This window comes from Dendroctonus ponderosae, unplaced genomic scaffold (genome assembly GCF_020466585.1).
Source record: "Dendroctonus ponderosae isolate FM_Combo_2020 unplaced genomic scaffold, Dpon_F_20191213v2 Dpon_F_20191213_4, whole genome shotgun sequence".
Taxonomy (NCBI): Eukaryota; Metazoa; Arthropoda; class Insecta; order Coleoptera; family Curculionidae; genus Dendroctonus; species Dendroctonus ponderosae.
Window position 1 is genome coordinate 9,038,838 of NW_026018611.1, and position 24,345 is coordinate 9,063,182.

At 31.1% G+C, this 24,345-nt stretch overlaps 2 protein-coding genes across 3 annotated transcripts in view; both read right to left on the minus strand.

Moving 5' to 3' along the window:
- Positions 1–11,181, minus strand: part of LOC109544283 (protein FAM135A) — a 22,729-nt gene extending 11,548 nt beyond the window's left edge. For both annotated transcript variants that reach the window (XM_048666109.1, XM_019914382.2), the window contains exons 1-3: positions 10,848–11,181; positions 973–1,076; positions 595–780 (exon numbers count right to left, since the gene is read on the minus strand). In XM_048666109.1, the coding sequence (XP_048522066.1) occupies positions 595–780; positions 973–1,049 (263 nt within the window). In that variant the 5' untranslated portion in view covers positions 1,050–1,076; positions 10,848–11,181. The remainder of the gene's footprint in view (positions 1–594; positions 781–972; positions 1,077–10,847) is intronic.
- Positions 11,182–15,536: 4,355 nt separating this feature from the next.
- Positions 15,537–24,345, minus strand: part of LOC109544284 (mannose-binding protein C) — a 37,831-nt gene continuing 29,022 nt past the window's right edge. Inside the window, exons 3-5 of the mRNA XM_019914383.2 lie at positions 23,788–23,891; positions 19,937–20,045; positions 15,537–16,466 (exon numbers count right to left, since the gene is read on the minus strand). Of these exons, the coding sequence (XP_019769942.1) occupies positions 16,219–16,466; positions 19,937–20,045; positions 23,788–23,891 (461 nt within the window). The 3' untranslated portion in view covers positions 15,537–16,218. The remainder of the gene's footprint in view (positions 16,467–19,936; positions 20,046–23,787; positions 23,892–24,345) is intronic.

Here is a 24,345-nt window from a genome sequence, read left to right on the forward strand (position 1 = left end):
ACCAATTTAAGCGTTAACTATTCACTCTTTCGTTTAAATAACCATTAATTTATACTAACTAGTCCGAGTCCTTTACTTCAATTCTTTTTTGAATACTTTAGTTGAATGCATTTAATCGAGCAGACTTTAATTGATTAATTTAAGCAAACTATCTGTGGTTTTCATGGTGTCTGCCAGGCTTTAGATTGTTTCTCTTTCGATTTTAAAGTTTTTTAACTGTAAAGTATTAATATTTAACGTAAATTTATGACTCTAGTCTAAGATTTCCGATTTGCGTCTCAGTTTGAAACTATACGTTGTTGAGCATCGGTTGAAAAATTGATCTCAAAGAATGAAATGTCTGTTCGTTTAAAAAAAATCCAGTAATTAATTTAACTCTGCTTTAAAATTCACTTTGGCATTATTATCAAAGTTGCACCTACATCCAGTGTTCGACCTTATGTTTTCATTGGATGAGTACCTATTTTCAAATATTTTTTTTCGGCAATTTTCCATCTTGTTAACAGAAATTAGCCAAACATAAAGTCTGCTACAATCTTTTTCATTTGCAACTTACACAATGGGTTTGAAATGCTACTCGAAACGTTTACCCACCTGAATAGCACAACATCCTTTAAAGAGATTTCCTCGTTTCTGTATAGTATTCGGAAAGGTTTGCATGCTCCATAATTCCCGAGAACAACTGCAGATCCTAAACCAGTTGTAACTTCCGGTGTGGCCACTTCAACTTCTGCACCCAATTTAGCTGAGACTCGCAAAGAACAGCGAATTTGATATATTCTGGATACAAAAAAATCGTTGCAGTTTACGGTTGAAGGCGCACAAGTGCTTGCGAATTTTGAACACAAAAAGCGGTTTTGTATTAATCTTTTGTTGCACTTTAGCTTAATTCAGATTATTATTTGGTTTGTAACTTTCAGAGAATAGTTTCACTTTCTATATTTTTTGGCCTTTGATGTATGCTTTGCTTACCCTCTTTGAAAAAGGTCGACATTATAGAATTTGTACAGCTCAACAGAAAACTCTATGGTTGACTGCAGCTCACTCATAATATTCAACAATCTCCAGCTACATCCCTGAAATAAAAATAAAAATATACAAGTTGATGTTACTGTCTGTTTCTGATGTTAAGGATTCGATTACTTATAGCAACAAGAAGCCTCTTTGTACAGAAACAAAGCAACGGACACCGGACAAACAAATAGATTGAAACCTTTAGATAAGAAAAAATAGAAAAATGTATGAATCCAAACAGAAAATCATTTTCTATCAACATATTTCCAATCTGCGTCCCAGTTTCAATATTGCCAATATTGGAGTGGTGAAACTCCTCCAAACTATAAAAGGCATTTTAGTATAAAAATGTCCTCAGAACTATCTTTGATAGTCGATTCTCTGGACTGCAGCCCAGCTGTGGAGATATAAAATGAAATATGCTTACTGAACTGTTTAACAATTCGTATATAAGTATCCATACTATGTTTTAATCAATACGAAGGCTTTGTTGAAGACTGAGTTTATGTTAAATTTACACAGGTAGGTATATGATGGCACCTAAATTTGCTGAACTTATTGAAAGTCAAGCTTTGGTATTAATTAGTTCAAGAATAATACATTTAAGAAATGTAACTGTCCGACTTTTTAATCCTATTGATTTCGCAATAAACGACATCCAATCATCTGCATGAGTCAACCTGAAGGATAAACCTGGCAATAAAAGGCAAAATTGCATTTATATTGCAAATTATAAAACTCCTTCAAGTGCACATTTCTTTGAACTTACTAATTATCCATACAGCAGGGAAGTTGGCAAGCTATTAAGCTCTATTAATCAATCCGGTGTAATTTCAAAGAATATTCTACTGCAGTATTTTTTTCCGTTTAGCGGTTGCGACTTTATATACGAATGACCTGTTTGTTTTAAAAATCCTGCATTCGTGTTCTTAGCCATCTTTGCACCAGATAATGGGAATTTTGCATTTTGAATTGTTTGCTTTTCCAAACCGAAATGAAAATTGCCTGCATCTCTACGCGTTAAATAGCTGCTATTGTGCCCGGTTAAAACAAAGGTTGAATGCATGACACAAATTATGTTTTAATGTTCCATTAATTTGGAAACGTGTACAAATAATTTGAAATAGAATGATACATTAAGCATTATTGAACAGTTGAGACCACTAGACGTTGAGGCAAATTGGCCGGGTTATCACTCAGTTACAGCAGTAAAAGCAGCAATCTTCCATTATATATATTTTCCAGACTGGCCCTAAATCCAATAAATGGGAAAAATAACATGCTACTGTTTCTTGTCTTGATATTTATCTTAATATCGTGGAAAGGGGATTTTGCCAGTAAACCTATGATGGAGTAGGACATAGAGAATACGATAGTGCATTTAACTACACGTGCCCTATTACAAAGTATCCCGATGGATGCCGTTATTTGAGCTGAAGAGATATTTAGGAAACCTATCCAATTTGCATAGCACATAACAGTTGAAAGCCCCAATGTATCCTTAGGGAATATAATGCTCTTAATATTTGCTTTTTATAGCAAACGTATATTTTCTTTAATTAAAAAAGGCAAAATATATATCTATATTTTCAAACCCACGTCAATTTCCTTTTAATGTGAATACTCTATAGAACATTTTATAACGACCCAGTGAGCTCAACAAGAAGGAAATCTCTAAAGAAACATTTCTCAAGTTGATTTTCCACCAATTTTCCGCACTAACTAAGCTCGAAAAAGAAACGGGGTTTTTAATATTTAAAATGCTGACTGCAGGCAACCTGCTTTCTTTTATCCACAACTTTTTGAAGTCGACTTAAGCGATTTTAAAGGAAGAACCGTAGCTAGAATTTTATTAACTAGGGCAAACGGATTGTTGAAAAAAGCCATGTGAAAAATGTTAACGCTTTGATATTTGCCAAGAGAACTTTATTTCTTGGATTTAGAAATTTAGAGTTTTATTATATTTTTGTGGTGGTTTTTTAGTCGAAGAATATTGTTGATGAAAATGGGAATTTATCTGCGTATTTTTTTCAAATTCATGCTTGAAAGTCTTGCGCTGATGGTCTAAATCATCTACAAGTCGCGCAAAAACAAATTTGTCTTTTCAATGAACAGCACCTTTGAAGATGCAAGGCACAAGTGCAGAAGAAACGTTGCAATTTCTTAACAGCCTCTAACTCAATTAACTCAATAGTTTGATTAACTCAATATCTGAAAATATTTAATGGTAATTGTACTCTAAAATAATCTGCCTGAACTCATTATTTCTGTCTATATTTCCTACTTGGAAACTTTTTAGTACAGAATACTTATTGGCTTCGTGTTATTAAAGACTTCTAAATGCAAAACTTTCCTGTAATCCAGTTATCGGGTTTGCGTGGGAAAATCTGATAATTCCACACAAATACAGGGATTTCGTTTTCTTGCTCTGGCATTTTATGTGGATTAGAACTGGAGTAATAAAATGATTGAGAGAGCAAACTTTAGCCATAAAGCTACGAAGCTAAACTGTATTGGGTTCATGAGAAACCGGCTTTAGCTTGGATACATAAGGCTTCAATTAGGTGGAAAATTTACTCATGCAATGGTACAGTAATCGTAATGGTCTTGTTGGGGAAGAAAGTTTGCTTGTGATGGGAGAAATATCAATATCAAGAACATACTTGTTTAGTATTTATGTCAGAAAGGGACTTTACTTTTTGCATTATATATAAAGTGTTCTTCTAGTTTTATGAGCCTAATCTTTTTTTTTTCAAATGCAAAGCTGCAATTTTCTCCAAAATAAATGATCCATTTATTGAAAAAAAAATGCATACTAGAAAACAGTAGATGCAACTTAGTTCAAACATTATTTTTTATCAGTCAACCCATTTGCATTGATCGAAAGAAATGAAAGCTCACCGAGATTGGTCGAGAAATGTTTGAAAAAACCATGACAGAATCATATTTTCGTGTTTTATTGCGAATTTTATTGTGAGTGCATGAAACGGAATAAATTACAGAAGATTTGGAAGTCAAGATTTGCAAGTTTAGTCGAAAAACTTAGTTTAGAACGGAGACAAACTATGTGTGTAGTCTACAAGATGAAATCCTGCACATAAATCTTGGCCAGACAAGGAAATTTGACAATCAATACATTGACCTACCAGATGGCCAGACTTGATGGCGCCAAGCTTTTGTATAAATATTTTGAAGAAAAATGCTTATATTTGTTGCCGCACCTTCAATAAGTACCAGAAAGCATGCTTTACCAGGTCATGGATGAAACTCTAAAGAAAGCTCGGGAAATGCATTTGACTGAGGGGTTTTATGTGTATCATCTGTTAACAGTGTTAACTAGTTTATTTACCATGCATTTAAGTAGCTCTGAAACTATATTTCACGTAAAATAAATCACTCTGTATATAATGCGATTTCAAGTTTATTAGTGTTGTTATGTTTGCAGATTTTTATATTTATTATATACTTCTTTTGCTCATTAATTMTTTKCGGTTTTGTACTAGTTGCTASARRTTTTCTGACTTGCCGAATTAGAGGAAGGAATAGGATCTTCATTAATTACAGTTAACTAAGGTCAAGTAAGTTACATAAAATKAATAATTTWGATAAAATTTGTATTTCMAAATATTACRTTTACATCATATTTACTTAGTCCTGATAAAAATRTAACGTTTTGTACTCCTTTAATAGTATCCCGTTGACTACTCAAATAATTAAATGTTTAATTAAAAATCAAGTCACAAAATATTTTTARCGTTGACAAAAAAAAGTACGTAGAGCAATAAGTTAACATTTTTATGTTCCATTAAAGGAAATTTTAAAAGAACTTATAATTTCCTTTTAACCATCTAACCCACAYTTGCGTTTAATTGAAGAAAACATTAAAAAAAYGKRAAGAATGTGTTGAAAAATATTTGGCCTTAAATATCAATTAATATTGAGAATTTTAAACTATAAAAGTTGAAGATATTAACGTTTTAATCGACGTCAATATTTTTTGGAAAACACGAGAATCTACTTAAAAACAATAGAACCTTTTTCCTTTAGACCTTTTGAATATAAAAGCATAAATTTAAGTTAAGTAATTTAAAGCCCCGTGCATTAAATTAAGGGACGAAATAAAAAATGACTCTTCAACTCATATTTTACAGTTGGTTATGCCAAATTTTATTTTATGTACAAATCTGCTGTTATAAAGAGTATTTTGACATTATTATAAGCTGTTTTAACACATTTAGATCACTAGTGTCAATGCTTCCTTAAACTTTGAAAAAATGACCAACGAATTCAAAAATATTTCAGAGCCAGACTATAAAATTACGAATAAGATATGTAATGATATTCCAGTTCTCTAATAATGTTACACAAGGGTGTAGTAGGGAGCGATGGGGATGAAAATAGACCTCAATTATTTATAATGGCCAACATTTTTAGTTTTAAATAGTAATATAAAATTACGAGCATGAGTTTTTTACGTAAAAATGTGTTTTGTGTTAATCGAAAGAAAAACGGGTCGATTTCCAGATAAATAATTTCAAAAGCGAATGTTTATGAAATTATAATTTATATATAATTTTATGAAAAAACAATGTTTATTTGTTCAAAAAATAGGGTGTCGACCCAGTCGTCTTTCCGACCATGATATTTAGAGTATTAGAAATAATTAGTAATTAAAATAAACTTTTGGTTAACATGTTTTGCAATTCCTCTGTTATGGTTTAGCCATAAAGAGTAATACTCTTATGAGTTAAAGGTGTTCTATAATCGCTCAGTTGTGGAAGTTATTTCACCATTTTGCCTGTAATTGTATCAGTCTCTCATATTTTTTTTCATATTTTTGTTACCTTTGTTTTTCCCTCTAGTTTGGGATAGAAAGTTAGAAAATGAAAATGCCTAAACGATCAATTTATTCTACGGTTAGCTCCTTAACTTCTGTATATGCCATTTAATAGCTACTTTAAGCAAATACAAAGCATCTTTAGTTCGAAATGCGATAAAATGTCATGTTTATTTAATACATTATGTTGACTCAAACCGGATTTTCATTATTTTTACTTTGACCTACTGCCTTAGCGGGTATTGAGTTTATCCAATTTTTACTTTTACGGACGTCCCATATTGGCCCAAATAAAATTTTATGAGCACACAACGTTTTATTAACTTCAAGGGACGCAACCTAAAACGCGAAATGTAGGTACGTCCAGTGGAAATAGTGAAAATTCCTTCGGGCTTAGAATGGGAATTGCTTGTTTATCACAATGGTTACTAGTGACGTGGTTGAAGCAATAGGCTTAATATTGTTGGAATAAAAAATATGTTGAATGCAATTTTACTCAAAATTTTCAATACAATTTATATCCCGAAAAATCAAATCGATTTATTGTTAAGAACAAGTTTGCCTGCAATTGGTAGAGATGTGAACTACTATATTTATATTTCTTTCCTCTGGACAAAAAGGCTGATTGGTAGCAACAAAAACCATAAAAAACCTTAAATTACCAATAAAACATAAAATTCCTTGCACTGAAAGTTCTTTAGCCACCCCTATTATATGCTCATATATGTTTTAATGGTGCCCTCTCGAGGATTCTGTCCCTGGGACGTCCCTTTGGCCCTTAGTTACGAATCCAACTGAATATATTTAGCATTTGCTTGTGCCTCCTGAACGCAATTTTCCTTTATCCTAATTGTTTTCGTTAAAACAACAATCCATTAGGTAAAAAACTTCGATATTATTTTAGCCCATTGTTAATAACTGTTTATTTAACACAGATTTTAATGTTTTTTAGGAGATATTTTTTATGCAAATACTTGCGTTTGAATCCGCTTTGATATCATAAATTTGCTTATCTGGCATTCGGAACAAAACCGCTTGCTTTTCCTAATGAGATGTTCCTCCACTTATCTTTATTAACGCAGCAGATTTTCTCGCGACAGGTCAGGCGTCAACGAAGGGGTTAATTACCAACATCTTTTCCAAGTTTTTGTTTTTCCGCCTTTTTCTGTTCCATTCGTTCAAGATAGCAAAGTAATGAGTTGGCCAGGGAAGCGCGAGTGAGTTTGTTTGGGGAAAAGCCCTTTATAATTTGATTTTTGAAAGTTTTAATTGTTGGATGTAAAACTTGATTTGGTAATAAAATAATATATTGAATTAAAAACATTTAAATGTCAATGCATTATTGAAGTCAGTAAAATAAGTCTGATATTACTGTTTTGTTGGCAAGCGTTTGCAATATTTGTTACGTTAACGTAATTCTGGAAACTTTTCTGATGCTAAATTTCACTAAAATATTTAATCGACTGTTTCTTAGCAGCTAAATGAATATGGATGGTACTTACAAAATTGGGTATTTTATTACTTTAGCTGACTAAAAGTCAACTATTTCGACAGAAATTTACAAATTACGGATATTAACTATCCGATTCTACTTTTAAGGCGATAGGGAGAGTTAAAAACGTAATTTGTTGTCTCAGGCCTTAAGTCACAAACTCTCATAAAATGAATCTAGAAATGACCAATAATTATTAATAGTTGTTCTGAGGTATAGCACTGATCAATCGATAAAAAAACTTAGATGGAAAAAATAAATAATTATAACAAATCGTTTTGTGATAGAAAAAAAACAAGAGTCGTTTCATGGTACTTTCGATTAGTATGATTCCGTGATTGAGCTGGTAGTAATTGATTTACTGAATTCAAGCAGATCTAAAACCATTGTTTTCTTTTGCCGAACTTTTTTTTATGGATTGTGGTCATCATCAAGTCAATTGGAAGGAAACCAACAAAAGTTATTCCTACTGTAAAAATTTCAAAAAAACAATTACTGACTACATATATCATTTTTACACATTGACCAGAAGCAAGTAAGATCGCAATTTCGAAAAGTATGCTTTTCCTTTCCAGCTTTCTGGTGGCAATACAGTCGAAACGTCGGGCCAAGAAAAACAACATTTTCGTTCGCGAGAAAATTTGCAAAGAATAATAATATTAAAAGCAACAATAAAAATGGTTAGTCAAAAAGATGATGTAACTGAGTGTCTACATAAATAAAAGACCAGTTCAGATACAATGTATAAAGTAACTACCAGACTTAAAAGTTGCCGAGTTATTTGCTCTTTAAAAGCTTTAATTATTATAACTGCATTTTATTTATAGGTAATGAGAGGATAAATCCCTTTATTTTCCATGCTTTTTAATATTTGATTGGAAGTATTCAACAATATTGTTTTAGAGCACATTTAATAACCTTAGTTGCAATAAAAAGTTCTTTATGGAGTTTTGAGATTCGTATATTAAAATAGCTGACAATGTTAGACATTTGCTTTGGATTTTTAATTCGTTATTTCTATTTGAAAGAGGTTTTATTTTTATGTGCATACGTATTGAAATTGTTATTGCATTTCTTGATGAAATCTAATATTTCCGGTAAGAGTTCAACTTAAGTTTTAAATATTTGCCAATTTTCTTTGCTGAAACAAGAACAGTTGCTGTAAAAATTATTGACACATTTTTGACCCAAATATCTGATGATCGCTTTAAAATCCGAGACGTACGTAACAAAATAATCGTTTACATTTGTAGTATGTAACGACTAACCAGAATAAAACAAACGATAAACAATCAGAAAATTGTTAAATAAGTAAGGAACGCTTGAGTAGAAAGTGCAATTTAAATTTGAGATATCAAGAGACTAATCATCATCATATAATCATCATATAATATCATCATCACATGTGACATACATATAAAACATACATGCATAGTGGCAACTTACTTTATATATTTTTAAAATTTATATTAATTTTATATTTTGATGTATTAGTATTATTTGATGTATAGTTTTGTTAAGTTTGGCGGTGTTGCTCAACAAACTCTTGCACTTCAATATATAAAATTCTGCAAAACATATGCAAAAACCCAATTGCCTCATAAAGTACGAACTTTTCATGGTATATTTTCATGCCAATTTCATATTAAAATAACGCTGGCTATATACTACCGACGTTTTGGTACTAACTGACTCCGTATATAAAAACATGTCTATAAAAGTTGTGGAATGCTTCAACTCCATGTTTTACGACTCAGAATATAACTTTTCTCTCATATAAACAAGGACCTGTAAGTGCTTAGTATTTCATATACACGGTATTAAGGTTATTTGAATAATAAAATAATTAATTTATGGCTTATCATTGCAATCCTTTCTTGTTTTACCTTTTCACTTTTGATGCCAGATTGAAAAAATATGTATATATTATAAATTATAAAATTACATGTTAGTTGTTACAAGAAAGTAAATTTTACTTTTTGCCAGCCAATGAGAAAGTTCGATCTGAGTAGATTTGAGTTTGAGTAAACCTATTTTACTTAAAAGTGATAAGGAACAAATTAAATCAACTGCTCAACAAAATGTGGCCTAATTGTGGAACTGGACAAATTCCGATTGCTGAGAGCGATTTGATTTCTGTTTGAAGCGTTATTTAGTGCAATTAATTTTCAGTTGGTGTCTGGTTTTGTAAAAAAGTGTCCACGGGGTGACAAATGAAACAATGCAAAATTGGTGAAAGTTCCGCGTGTTCTCAGTGACAGAAAAAAAAGATTTTTTGTCTTTGAAAATCGCAAGCATTAAGATGGACCTCGAACATCTTAAAATTTTTTTGAGTTTTTCGCTTATCTCGTTTATTTACAGAGTAATCTTTAAAAAAAATTGATCTTGTAGGGATCATTTTTCTTTTGGGCCCATTTTCAACATCTAGGTTGAATGTTGAAGCTAAAACCTCGTAGTGGACTTGAGAAAATATTAATTCAATATTCCCGGTTGCATGAACGAACGAAACTTTTGAAAGTACACTTCACTTAGTTGAAAATTATCCAGATTTACAGATTTCGGGGGCTATTCTGATTTGGGTAATCCTGCATATTAAATTTTCATCTTAAATTGTGTATAAAGCCAATAAGCTTGTTTTACCTTCAATATGAGCTCAAGATCGTGAAAATCGATCCAAGATTAGGCAAGTTATCGGTGCAAGATCAAAAAGTTGATATTTTTACCATTACTCCTTGTATATCGAAAATCAAGAAATTGTGCCCCTTTTTATATGAGAGTTATATTTTCCACCCCGTTCCAACAATGGAGCTGAAATCTTGCAATATCTGTTTAATAAATATTAAATGATGACACATGGACACATTCTTCAATATAATTGTTTTTTTTTGTTCATAGCTTGTTTTCTCAAACATTGTATTTGATGAGAGACAGTAAGGAAGTAAACGCACACCAAAAAGAATGATATTTAAGTATATACTAAACGAACAAAAGTTGAACTGACTGCACACATCCTTAATCAACAAGTTTCAAAGTGAATTAAATGAAATATGAATATCTGAGGGTTTATAAATGAATATCTAACAACCCACACATTATGTGCTATAAATAAAAAAAGTTCTTAAACAAATATTGGGCTGTTCATCCGCATGTATGTGGAATTACACGTAGCCAATAAATGTAACAATATTTTAGAGCCGGGTAATTTACGATAAAAATATCTCTAATTGGGAATATTGTACTTGAACCTACTAAAATAATTTCCCTAGTGTCCTAGCGTGGGTTGCTTCAAAGAACAAATGTTTTATTGGACATCAAAAAGAGTAACTGGATTAATTCTCCCTTCTCCTACGGGCCCCGTTATTAATAGCCTTCCAATGGGATTTTTTGTTTACATAGTAATAATTAAATCTTTAAGTAATCAGTGTCGCTTATTGGACGATTCGAGTTCGAAATCCGAATAAATTGCAAAGCCGTACATCCAATTAGCTTCCAAAAATAACTCACCAAAATTCACTCCAGTTGTACGGACCAATCAAATCTATTATTAGGCACCGTTTCTCATCGCCTTCTCTCTTCCAAAATAAATTATCAAGATTGCCCGCCTCACGCCAATAGCAGATCTATCAAGTTCTCCGATCCTCATTTTTTGTTTTTGTTTTAATACTCTAAAGTTTGTTATCAATTCACCACGGTTGCCTCGATTGATTCGGAATAGCGATGTTTGCCAGTCAAGTTTCTCGCAGCAGCCTGTTCCAGAATTGCGATTACGTAAAAGACGTCACTGTGCCAGGATGTCGCGTTTTTCTGTGCCGCTGTTACCGACTACAAGAACCCTGGCCTATTTCTGGATCCCCATTCTATCAATGCGCAGGCCAGGACGCAAGCCAGCGGCGTCTGGATATGGTGGTTTATACTTCTGGATACGGGCGAATGCTCGTCGTTAGGGACAAGTGATCAAGAAGGCGAAAATGCGCAAAAGTCTTCATCTATAATGAAAGTAACCTCTCTCTTAAATTACCCAAATGTCTCAAACTAGAGTTCTTTAGGAGTCAAAATAGAGTTCTTTGGAGCTCGAAGCATCTCTTCACGTATGGAAAACTGCGAATAACTAGAATGGGCTGGTCCGGTTGACAACATTCTGATAACTCTAGAAACCCTCAAGTTCAGCGCAAACAATTGTTAGAACTGGAGGCTTTTAATGCCGGATTAGACTATGCACTTTTCCCCGATTTTTTGGCCAATAAAGGCGCGTACGATTTATTGCGGATTGTAGGAAATTTTTGAATTGTTTGTTATTTGCTAGTTGTGCAATAACGATTATTGTCGAAGTAAAGTGACTAGAAATTAGGGATTAGGTTTTTTTTTATTGTGTTTCAGATGTTGAAAATCTGTGTTGTATGCAATAAGTTTAGCAAATTAATAAAGAAGATTAATCGTGTCTTTGGGAGCATCAGCAAATAATTTGGCTCTTAGCTCATGTGTTATGATTTACACATCTTTACCAACACAAACCAAAGTACTTATTGAAATTTATGTTGGTTTTACTGAAATTGCACTAATTTATTGTGACAACAATATCCAATGTAAAGTAGATGACCGCCACGAAAATGACCGAAATAATAATTCCACTTTATTGGCGAAATAAATCGGGGAAAAGTGTGTACGAATCAAATACCGGCATAAGAGTCCACATAGAAAAGCTATTATCATTAGAAATTAACAACACATGCTGGGACGTTCTATAAATCTCAGAAACGTAGTGAATCGATAACCGCTCGAAATCAAAACAATTATAGAATGTTTAATTTTACTCACAAGTTTAGCAAGCAAGAAATTTTGTTGCACTAATTCTGATTCTTATGAAATACTATTTAAGAAAATAACAGCTTGATCATTTCAATAGAGACTTAAAGTTTGAAAATGTATTTAAAGTATATGTAAAATTATTCAGCGCAAAAATATTCAACAGCATTTACTTAATTTAATTTAATTATATTTTGATCCACTGCCCACTAAGGAATAATCATAATTCCCTAAGGATTAATAAGCATAATTACGTCTAACTAGTCACATTCGGAATGAGACCGATATTAAACAATCAAGGATAAAGAATGAAATAATAGATTTTCGTTTGTTATTACATATGAACCTTTATAAAGTTTCTGAGCGCCGCTGTTACGATTTATAACTGCACCTATTGCATTTATATCGGGAAATGTCTAAGGGTTTTTGATAAATGAAAAGTGCCCCATAAAGTATCTCGAAAAGGGCATAAATATTTAGGATGAGAAGAACGATGGCGTGTAAGTAGCAACATTTTCTCAACGAGAATGCCAATGAACTTCTGATATTCGTTTTATATAATCGCAAGATAAAGTTATGGTATTTTAAATTTGCATAAAATGTAACATTAAGTATAACGTAAAAAAACTATTGCAGGTTTTGCTTTTTTGTATTTTCTTATTGTCGACTTCTAAATGTTTCACATTTGGCGATTATTTGCTGACCGAAAAGCTCCCATCCGATGAACTTATTAGACCTAAACAATCCAATGTGTTTATAATACATTTTTTTAAATATTTTTATTATAAATTATCTATCAGTACGTGATTTTTTTTCAAATCACGCAATTAAATTTTATTATAGCAAAACTAATTATTGTTATACGAAATATGAAATTAACTGCAATTTTAAAGACACATAGAATGAAACTACGAATAATTCGCTGACTCCAAAAAATGTGTGCAATGGTAGAAAAAAATTCAATATAAATACAGTTTAATGACAGAAATATTTTTACGTAAAATTATAAGTATCAAGTAAAATTTACAGTTTTTTAAATTGAATTGAAAGCCGTTTTGTAATAGTATGATACTGATTTATAAAAGAAAAACAAAAAGCAAACAATGTGTGTAATATAATTAATAAAGGAATATTTTCTTATGTTCAGCAAAGCGTATGATTGATTTGAAAAACTAATGAAATATTCGAATATTGGAATACAAATTTTTAGATGAAATCATTAACAATTTTTTTTGTTTTTTTGTGAGTTTAATTTTTTTATGTGGCATCTGAGAGTTTAAAATCTCTAAGAACCAATAGAGTTTTTAGCAATATAATAAATATTTGGCAAATGGTGCCAAGCAAACATAGTGTGAGACAGAGTGTCGAATTTTGAACATTTAAGTCAAATAAAAAAATTGGTTATTCTTAAATATTGATCCAATGGAATTCCAATCGATCAGGATAAATGTATATTGAGATATGAGCTTTTTCCGTATTTTTCACGTTTAATTATTCAAGTATTGAATTTCATAAAAGAATTTGATTTTTTCACAAAAAAATGTTTCTACTAATATTAAGAATTTTTCGTCAGAATTAAACAAAAATTTTATAAGAGCCTGTTGAAGAAACTAACTGAAAAGAAAATGTTTAAAGTCAATATAGAAAACGATTGATATAAACTGCTCAAGAAAATCAGAGTTACACTGATAAATTTCCACCAAGTTTGGAGCGGGATAAATTTTAATTGCTGCAAACGAGTCTATTTCTTTTTTACGTTACGTTATTTTGTACAATTAATTCTTGGTTAGTGCATGTTTTCCGCATCATTTAAAAATATGGGAATGAGTGAGCGTGGTTCAACCAAACTTCACTTACCTTACAGAACTTAGGTAAGTTTCTCTCTCTTTAAGTAAAAGTGTATGAAAAATATGAAGGCATTTTAAACACTAAATTATTTTATAGTTGTGAATAAACAGTGGCCAATAGATAACGCTTCAAATATATCCGCGTGAAAAACACAATCTAAAAATATAATAATTAGAAATATTATTTGTACACCCAGTACGCGTACACGACAACGTGTAGTTTTACTAGGCTAATGATGTATATGAATTATTTATATTTAACATGTTTTATATAAATAATTACATTTTAAATTTAATTGAAATTCTTTAAATTTAAAATGTTCTACGCACTTTTAGGGTATTGCTTCAAAAAACGGAAGCATCATTTAGCCAGAAAATGGAAAATATATAAAATACATTAAAACTATATGAAGATCCATTTTCAGAACATTTGCATATGCTCATATAAATAAAAATCTGTAGCTAAATTAAAATTGAAAACATTGCTCATGGCTGAAATGCCGTGAAGTTTTATTAAAATGACCTAAATAGTGTTTAAGTGACTAAATTTGAAATTGATAGCACATTCAAGTTAGCAGCACCTTCTTGTATAAGTCCCCTCTTTGTATCGTTAAGTGTGACATTCTAAAATATGCAGGTTTGCAAGCTTTTAATGGCTTTCCAGTGAGTTATTTTTTATTTTCTCGGTTAAAATGTTCGATATCCTGATGCGGGAATGCTATTAATATTAGGAACATGTATGAGAAACAAAGTATTAATTTATTTTATTAAATATATAGCAATCAAACATACAAACAAAAATTTATTGGGGACTCAAAAAGAAAAATAAACACAACAAATTTTTCAAAATTATTTGATCACTGAAACACCTTAACTAAGTTTTGATGAGTCTAATTGCGGATCTGCAAATGCAAATTAATAAGCGACCCTGTTTCATTTGCCCGGAAAAAACTGCCAGCACAAGTAAAAATCTGAAAAACAAGTTTTGGGAAAACTTTCAAGTAGATGCCTCAAAAGTTAAGTTATTCGGTAGCCAACCGAATGAAGAGTCTCCAGTTGACTTTAGAGCTACGGACCTTATTTATATTGTCTTCATTACCGTGAAGTTCAAGCTGACCTTTTCTGTCCAATCAATTCGAACTTTACCCTGAACCGAACTAATTTTCCATTGGATTGAGTTCCTGCTCTCTTTTATTAATCGCTTGAATGCTTTGGCGAGGTTTCGTTTGATCGTATATTTTATTGGCGTTTGTTTATTAATTCCACAAAGAGCCAGCAATCTCAAAATTAATATTAGATAGCCGTTTCAGAGCATAATTTCCTAAAACTTTACGCAAAAAATTAATCGAACTTTAATAATATCTGAACTTATAGAATATATATGTATATAGAGATTAAAATGTGTTTTGTTGCCGTCGAAAATGACGAAAAAATCCTTCTAAGAAAAATGCAGTCATTCAAACTCAGTTTTATTGTTTTATTGCGTTCCCCATTAGGCTATTGCCACAGTAACAATAACCAGGCTATATGAAACTACACCAGCTTTAGTTGTAAAATATTATATTTAATTTGTTACTTACAACTAATAATCGTCAGAGTTGAAAACTTAAAATTACCGAACACAATAACAATAACGTTCACTGTGTAGTCATTGGCTTTACAACGTGTGATACCGACTAAGTTTACAAGGAAATTTGATACGGGAATTGTAAAATAACACTAGTTTGCTTCTTTCACTTATGATAAAGAACTTACTGCCCACTAATATTAGTATAAGTAAATATATGTAATGCTATATACAGGGCTGGCTTGTTGTACGGAAATTAACAACATTTTTTTAAATTTCCATGACACTCAAATAAAATTGTTTGCAAAAGTGTAAAAAATCTATTTTCTACCGGCACTGACTCCACATGCACATGACTCTCCTACTTTCTAAATCTAATGACTATAATCACACAAACATGGAAATACGTATACCATATTAAACTAATACTATTCTTGTAATAATTTTGTTTAAATAAATTAATTTTTACTTTGTTCAATAGCGTAACAAATTCAAATTCTTCCAGGAAACCATTATCGATCGCACAAAATTCATTTAGTAAAACAACCTGTTAAACCTCTACCAATGATTCTAGGCAAGAAACATCGCACGCAACCACATTCAGCCACTTTCAACAAATTTCTACATTGTACGTTTTATTGCTATCTTTGGATAAATCTTATGGTTGAACTTCGCAGACAAAGTACGTTTCAAACGAGCAAGGCGAATCGTTCCATTTCAGCCCTTTTCCATCTCGGTTCCAGAGTTCCAGGCAATTCTCCTGTTCCCCATTCTCGTACTCGAAGTTGTTGGGTTCCCCTGCATTCCAATTCGTGAAGGTGATTGGTCGGCCTGTTGACATCCAGAAGAAATTTCCTTCTTCTGCGAGATCGGTACCAGAGGTCCAGAAATGTTCGTTTCCAAATCCTGTAACAATTCAACATGATGTTTTTTGTTGTTTCCAAATATCGTTCTTAGATGTTTAAGAGTTGGAGATTATTATAGAAATATCCAAGACAAGTAGGCAAGATTTTTACATATCGTCTTTCATTATTAATCCATGGATAACCGCTACAAACAATCACATGCAAACATGTGAAAACAAAAATAAATTTATAAAACTCCATTGCTAAATTGAGTAAAATCAATTTTTCGTAATTGTGTTACTAATCTTAGAAAGGATATTTCGTGCAAAAGTAGTAGCCGCTCAAATTTACTTTCCTTTAGAAGAATTTCGTCGAAGAATACAGAAATGCTGAGACTCACGTGAAGTTCGAAAAGTACAATATTTCTAAATAAATTGGTTCACTTTCTAATGGATGTTCTAGGCCGACTAGGTGTTAATCATTCATGTTTACTTTAAAGTGTATTTCAGCTATTGATGCGGAGATAACTTATTATTTTGGATAAAAAATTGATGTCATTTGTAGGTATTGTAGATTTTGAATTTATTGATTTTCACTGGATTGATTTCATTGGACTTTTATTGATTTTCACTGGATGTGTTTGTTGTATGGAAGCTTTGTTTTTCGTAGTATACTTTTTCCTTTATCCGTTATCTTGTTTGATATTAATATTTAATTATAAGGCAAATAATAATACAATTGAAGAATACTATCTATTTATTAGGCGGATATCTAGATCTCTTAGTAAAGTTACTTCATAAAAATAAAGCTCTGAAGATGCAAGCTATTCGTGCTTGCAAAACGTCACTAAGAAATTCTTCTTCACCACTGCCAAATATCCCCAAAAACCGGTTACATAAGTTTATAAAATTATCAATCCAACTAATAAAACAGTGTTCAATTGAAGTAACATTGTTTGAAACTACTGAAGTTTTCGATTTTGGAATATAAAATATCCAGGTGTATGCGTCAAAAAAATATTGTTTTTTTTACAAAACATCTACTGAATAATTTTTGAATTTCGTATTTTCTTTTCGGATTTTCTCGATTTTGAAAGTCAATTTTATCTTACTTTGAAAGGCAATCAAAAACAGTTGCTTTATACAAATACTTAAGTTATATTAACAAATATAATATAATGTATGATTCAACGATGCTGACTCAAACAATTTTTTTTCAAAAATTGACTACAGTCATTACAGACTACGACCTTAATTTGAAAAATTACTTGAAATTTTCGTATTACTAAATTGATTATTTGCTCTCTAATTATTACAAGAATTTTGAAATTCAATATTGCAAGTATATTTGGCATTGAAATGTTTCCAGTTTTCGCAGGACATTTTTACTTGCATATTTAAGTTTATATGTAGATGATCTTAAACTGAGTAATTTGTAAATCTTATAAATTGCTTTTTTTGCTTTGATCTATCCTAATTTTATTATTTTCGTTTCATCAATCCCATCAAATTATTTAATATTTATTTAATTCATACTAACGCTCAATTGAGGACAAGGTATCCTGCAATTTGAGGAAGTAAAATATTGAGCCAATTATCACCTCCCATCTCTAAATAAAAACCTTGCGCTTTTCGTGTAAAATTCGCCTAAACGCTGTTTTAAAAACATGTTTTTGGTTAATCAGCTGCGTTTTCTTCTCTTAGTTAGTATTTCGTTGACTCTAATTTATTTAATTTCTAGGAAATACTAATATCCTTCAAACTTAAAAAACTTGAAAAGTCGCAAAATTTACGTCCAATACTGGACAAAGCACAACACAATTTTTCATCCGCGTTTATTCCCACAAAGATATTGTATTTACTTTTACAATAATCCCTATTTGTCAGTTTCAAATGAAACAATTCCATTCAAATGCCATGTTCTATTCAACTCATTAATGCTGTTCTTTTAAAAAAAATACATAGTAAACAGCAGCGCGAATACGCTTTTTTCATTTGATTGGACTAATTGCTTTTTGCAATAAGCCTGCTCAAGCATGAATGGACGATCGGACTGTCTACATACATGTAAGCATTGTTCGTTATCCACATCAGATTTGTATTGATTGAAAAGCAATTCCTGCCATCTGTTTGGTGGTAAATGCATTTTTTGCGCTAATAGAAAACACCTTGTAAACATGCTGCTAATCGGATGATGATTGCTAAATGTTAATGATTTTCTGTTAGCCTGTTGAAGGCATAATTGCGAATATTCTCAAATGTAGGTCCGAATAGAAGTTCATACACACTGATATTGTGGAATGTATCCCAATGCGTGATCATTAAAACAAAATATGTGAAGGTTTTTCTAAGTCAATTCATTTATTCTCAGCTGAACATGTTTCAAGACCAATTACGTATTGTTTCACCGGAAACAGAAATCATTTTCAATAAGTGTTACAAAATGTTGTTCTGTGCAAATGACGCAAGGTAAGGAACTTTTAACATCCTAAAATCCATTCTTCACTTTATGAATCTAATCGACGAGCAAAAAACGTGTCAGGGTCACAATTGAACCTGTTCAAATTAACGAATTGCAGGTAAAAAGAATTTCCTAATAACCAATCTTCCGATTTTGTATTGGAATCTTGCAGAAACCGAAAAAAGATTGCTGATGTTGAAATACTACGATGAACATTAAACTGCATTTTAAATGTTAATGCAGTTTTAATTTTACAAACAAAAAATGCATCCATACTTATTATCGGTATGCGGATTTTAAATATGTAATTTTCCAATTAGCAGTCTACGTTTGGTATGAAGGGAATAATGAAATATTCATGTAAAATTTGAATAATGAAAGAATCGCTTAATAGGTACAACTGCTACGCTCCATTGATTGTAGTAATTCGTTATGTTTACCGCAAAATTATGATTATTAATTTTGATCATAGAAATTTATCGTTTCCACATTTCAAAAGAGAATGTAATCGTAAATATATCAATAAATTAGAAGTAATTAGTCAAATGACTAACAGGCTTTGCTTAATAAATTACAGATAAAAGCCTTTATTAATTAGTGCTGGATATGAGAAAAGATGCAACTTTCAAAACGATAACCCTTATTTCAGGAGACTTATATGTATTTGTTTGCATAATTGTGTATGTATTGAAAATGTAAAAAATAGTTTTTGAAAATTTTTGGGTTTCTACTTAGTTTTGAATGGGTAGTTTTGCGCACATTTCTTTACACAAACATATTGTTTTAGACCAAGGAATGGAAGGTAAAATTTAAAACATTGTTGTTTATAACGAAAATTTACAATTCAACAAAAAGTTGGCTCGGGTTTATGTTTTCAATTTATATCTTAAATTAGTTAAAACATAAATATTTAAATATAGATATTTGCAAAAATTATTCTTAAGTGTTTATAGCTTCGTCTTTGTACCCCGCTTTCATACGTACCTTTAAGAAAACTCGATAATTTCGAGGATCAAATTCACGGTCAAAGAAAACAATTAAGTTTCCCAAGCAATGGGAAATGTTTCTTACCAAAGTCTTTGATGTACTTTTCTAGCTTATCATTTTCTTCTTGTGATGTTATACTGGCAAGGTGCATTCCATGAAATCTGCAATACTGAGTGGCCCGGAAATAATTTGCCTGAAACAAATTGTAATCAATTAACAAAGAGTAGTAGTAGGAGAAGAAAATAATAATTAAATAACTTATCGACGTGTTTTTCAACGCTGTAATGTTCAATAAACTTGTTGATTCTGATAAGTGATACAATTTGTATTTAAGAGGCGCTTTTTGACTGGTCAATACTGAAATGAATGATGACCCAACACGTTACCATTCTTGATAATGTTATGTTAATAGGGCTGCTCTTGCCATATTGAATTCGGTCATAATCATGTAATCAAATTAAATGTTGAGAGAAAGTTGCATTAATCAATTTGTAAACAAGACAATCAAGAATTTGGTATAAGAGAGACTAACTACATTATAATTTTTGGGTTTAGCAAATTATCGGCAGCTTACAGACGTGACACCTTTAAGTGGATTAATTTCGTTGAGTAATCAGAATTCAGGTCAGATTTCTTAATATGCAAATATTAAACGGGAATTCCGCTCAATTTATACATATTTTTAACATCTCCTGCCGGCTGCATTTTTCAATTAAGATTGCAATAACAAATAGAAAATATTTTAAAGCAAAACTCGTGGGTTTTTCTGGAGTTTCCACGACGACTTAAAAGCCCGAAGAACTCACCAGTTTGAAGCAATCTCCCTATCAAGAAGTACTTTCAAATCAAAACGTAATTAAATAAATTAATGTACCTACAAGAAGTTCTTTATTGCTTCAATTAAGAAGAAAATTTATAAATGTTTTTTTAAGCCAAGAGCCAAGCTGCATAATTGAAAGCTAAAGAGTCAATTTAAAGTATGTTATTAATCAAAACGATTGGTAAACTCCAGATCGCCTTGACATTCGCGTTCCTGGCCAAAACCATGAAAAGTGTTCCGGTTCTTGTTATCCGAAATATATCTAGCACAGTGATAAATACTTTGCTAAGCAAAACATGAATAGCAGAGGTTTAGTTTGACTATCAGATTTCACCTCAATGGACAATGATGCAATATAAGCATCTTAAAACAGGATTAAAGATCTTGAATCAAATAGCCTTTTTGTTTTGAAGAATCCTAGAGGGTTGATTAGTTTTAAATAAGGGTTTCACAAAAATAAGTGTACACTGTTTTCCTAATAGTTCTTGTCATTTGTTAATCAATAATTTCATTTGGTGCTTTTTGTAATAGGTTTAATTCATATTTACATTTTTTTTCTTGAATTTTTACATATTTGTTTTTTGCACAATTCAGTGTTAAGGCAGAGAGCAGAATTAAATTATTATATATTTTTCATTTTCCATTGAATACTACGAAGATTTCGCAAGAGAAATACATATTTCCTATGCGAAACAGTATTGTACATTTCAATTGACTTTTAAGTAGTGTAGGTGATTCACAATGTTATAAATGTTGGTTTTCTTCAGAATTAGTGGGCATAAGCATGCCTTAAGAATTAGTGGGCTTGATATTTGGACATGGTCAAATTACTAGACGAATGAATTGAAGTGAATTCAAATGACCTTTAACAGAAGTATAACTCAAGTCAAGTTTGCAGAAATGCAAATATTTCCTGAAACTTTACGAAAATATCCGTTGTCTGTACCAGTAACAAAAAACCGCAAAACATATTTTGAGCAACAAACATCTGTTTGGGTTAGTAGAAGATTAAACCCCCAACAAAGGTTTAATGAAAAAATCACTGAGCAGTTTTTCCTTACTGGGTCATATATGAAATCACTTTAATTGATATTGATGCGAAATGGGAAAACCCAAACAGAGAAAATATATTACAAATAAAATGGGTTTAATTTTTATATTGATGATTTTAATTGTGTTTTGAGCACCAAATACGGTCCAACATCCGGAAAAGACGAGCTTCAAACTTTTAAATTTAATCATGCGATTTATTTACAGCAAAATAATTTGGCTTTTAATATGAAATCAGTTTATGAATAGCTGAAAAGACTTAAGTTACAGTTTCGGTTCCTAAATACCGAAAGGAAATCTAATTAAATTTTTCTAAATTATCACGTAACAAAAAAAGAAAGTTTTAAATCTTTTATTGAAGTAAAGATGTGATCATTTTTATTAAAAATCCACAAAATTGCAAAAATATTAGGATTCTAATTTGTTAAATATTTTCGTTAAAGACTTAGAGGATTGAAATAAAACAATAGAAACCATTCAATAGGTAGAAAGGATGCGATCGCATTAAATCATGACAAATGATATATAATATCTTACATATTATCGGATTTTTCAAACAAGCGAGGATGATGCTCAGTTTATACCAGAAACACTTCAGTAATCGATAGAAAAATTCTCTTGAATCTTAAAGATATTTTTACTTCCAATAAACTTAGTTTCGTACCGTTTTATTATCAGCAGCGAGGCAGATTCAGAGGCACAAAAAATGTGATTATGTATATATCGATTACTGTTTGTACTCTAATCTTTAACTGGCTCTTATAGTCATTCATTAACAAACTTCCTCTATTCATTTTAATTTATCTTCTTTTGGTATTCGCCTCTGTCCGCTGATTGTTCAATTCCCTTTTTTAATGCCTCTTCTGATAATAAAAACTTCAACTGCTACTTGCTTAAAATGTGTCAAAGCAATTGATGATAATTACGGTTTTGTTGGCTAAAGAAGAAGAGACAGATATTTAGAATAAGATTTATTTTAAATTAACATGAATTAAAAAAGTGAAAATAGATCAACTTGACAACTCTATGAATAAACCTAGAATTTCTTGAAGGTGCATAACGGGAAAATTAAATCTATCTCAGGTAATAAATCTGGGAAAAGTGAAAAAATAATTGTTGCTTAACATAAGTCATAGAATTCATATACATACGTTGAAGTATTTTGGATACCTAGGGGGACACCTTGCATAACAATTTTGTTAGTCGCGCCAACTCCTGATATTATTATTATTATTATTATTATAACACGGTATTAACAACATACTTTGCAGTCTTTCATTGATCGATAAACTAAGCTCCCGAATCGAACTTAATAACGTCGAATGGACTACAAACAACAATGTGTTTCAATTATCGATAAATACGGATTTATCCATGACACTGACCACGACATAAATTTAATCATAGGCTGGGCACCTATAAGTCTTTATAAAAGGTCAACTTCTTCTTTTCAATAAGAAATCGCACATACAGACACTTGCTCTTTGCTTACACCAAAAATTTACATTTCCGCATTGTTAAACGTGTAAAAATTCAGATTTAAACATTCGTTTTGCTGAAGTGAAACGTTCTGAAAAACCAATTTAAAAACCACGAAGAAACTAAGCTGCGTCTGATTGCTTAAACTAGCAATATCAGCTGCATTTAACTAGAATATCTGCATACATAAATCTAATTAAATCGAATATCGCATAATCAACACAGTAACTACAATAATATCATACACTTTGAAAGAATGCAGACCTCAATTAACACTCCTAGAAAATTAAGAATAAAAATGCGGCTTTATGATTTTATTATTGATGCACCTTGGTATTTGATTTTTTATTTGATAAAGTAATTCTACTTTCATGTCTATAGATTAATGCAGGGGTAATATTTTGTAACAATCGCACAGCAAGCAAATGTTACGAGTCAAATAAGAGAATTAATGTGAAAATCATGATTTATTCACGATATAAAACTTGAATAATAGTTTGTTTGAGTTTTATGAGAGAAAAGCGTGAATGTTTTATGAAGTAAAATGCGCAATTTAGTTCCAATCAATTAGTGTACTTTCATTTACCTTAAAAAAGATTCCCAAATAATATCGCTTCTCACCAAGCTTTAGTAGAGGCATCGTCCATCTATTCATCGTTGGTAACGTGTCTTCTATGCAGTTAGGACAATCTGAAATTAGACGAAATTAATCTTAAAAAATTAGCTCAAAATTGTCGTTTTGCAATAAAAAGCGTATTTCATTGTTGTACGATCAAATTGCCAATAAAAAAATGGATTACATCGGCTGGTAACTTATGCATAGTAGTAGGATAATGTGTAAATATATAAAAGACAACTTATAACCTAAGTTAATAAAGGTTTTCTAAATCACCATTTGCTATGCATGAATATGCACCCAAATTTAACGTTTTTGAACTTTGATAGCCTTATTGTTAACATAATTTTCCGCTTTAAATTTTCCACGTACTGAGAGCACATTGTATGAACACAATGCCCGACTTTTCCATTATCGTATGGAGCGGTATTTTTCATAAGAATCCTAGTAAAATATATTTAACAACTTTATTGTGCAGAGTTCATACAACCTAAAGATCTAGTAAAGATTTAAAAAAATGTCAACTTA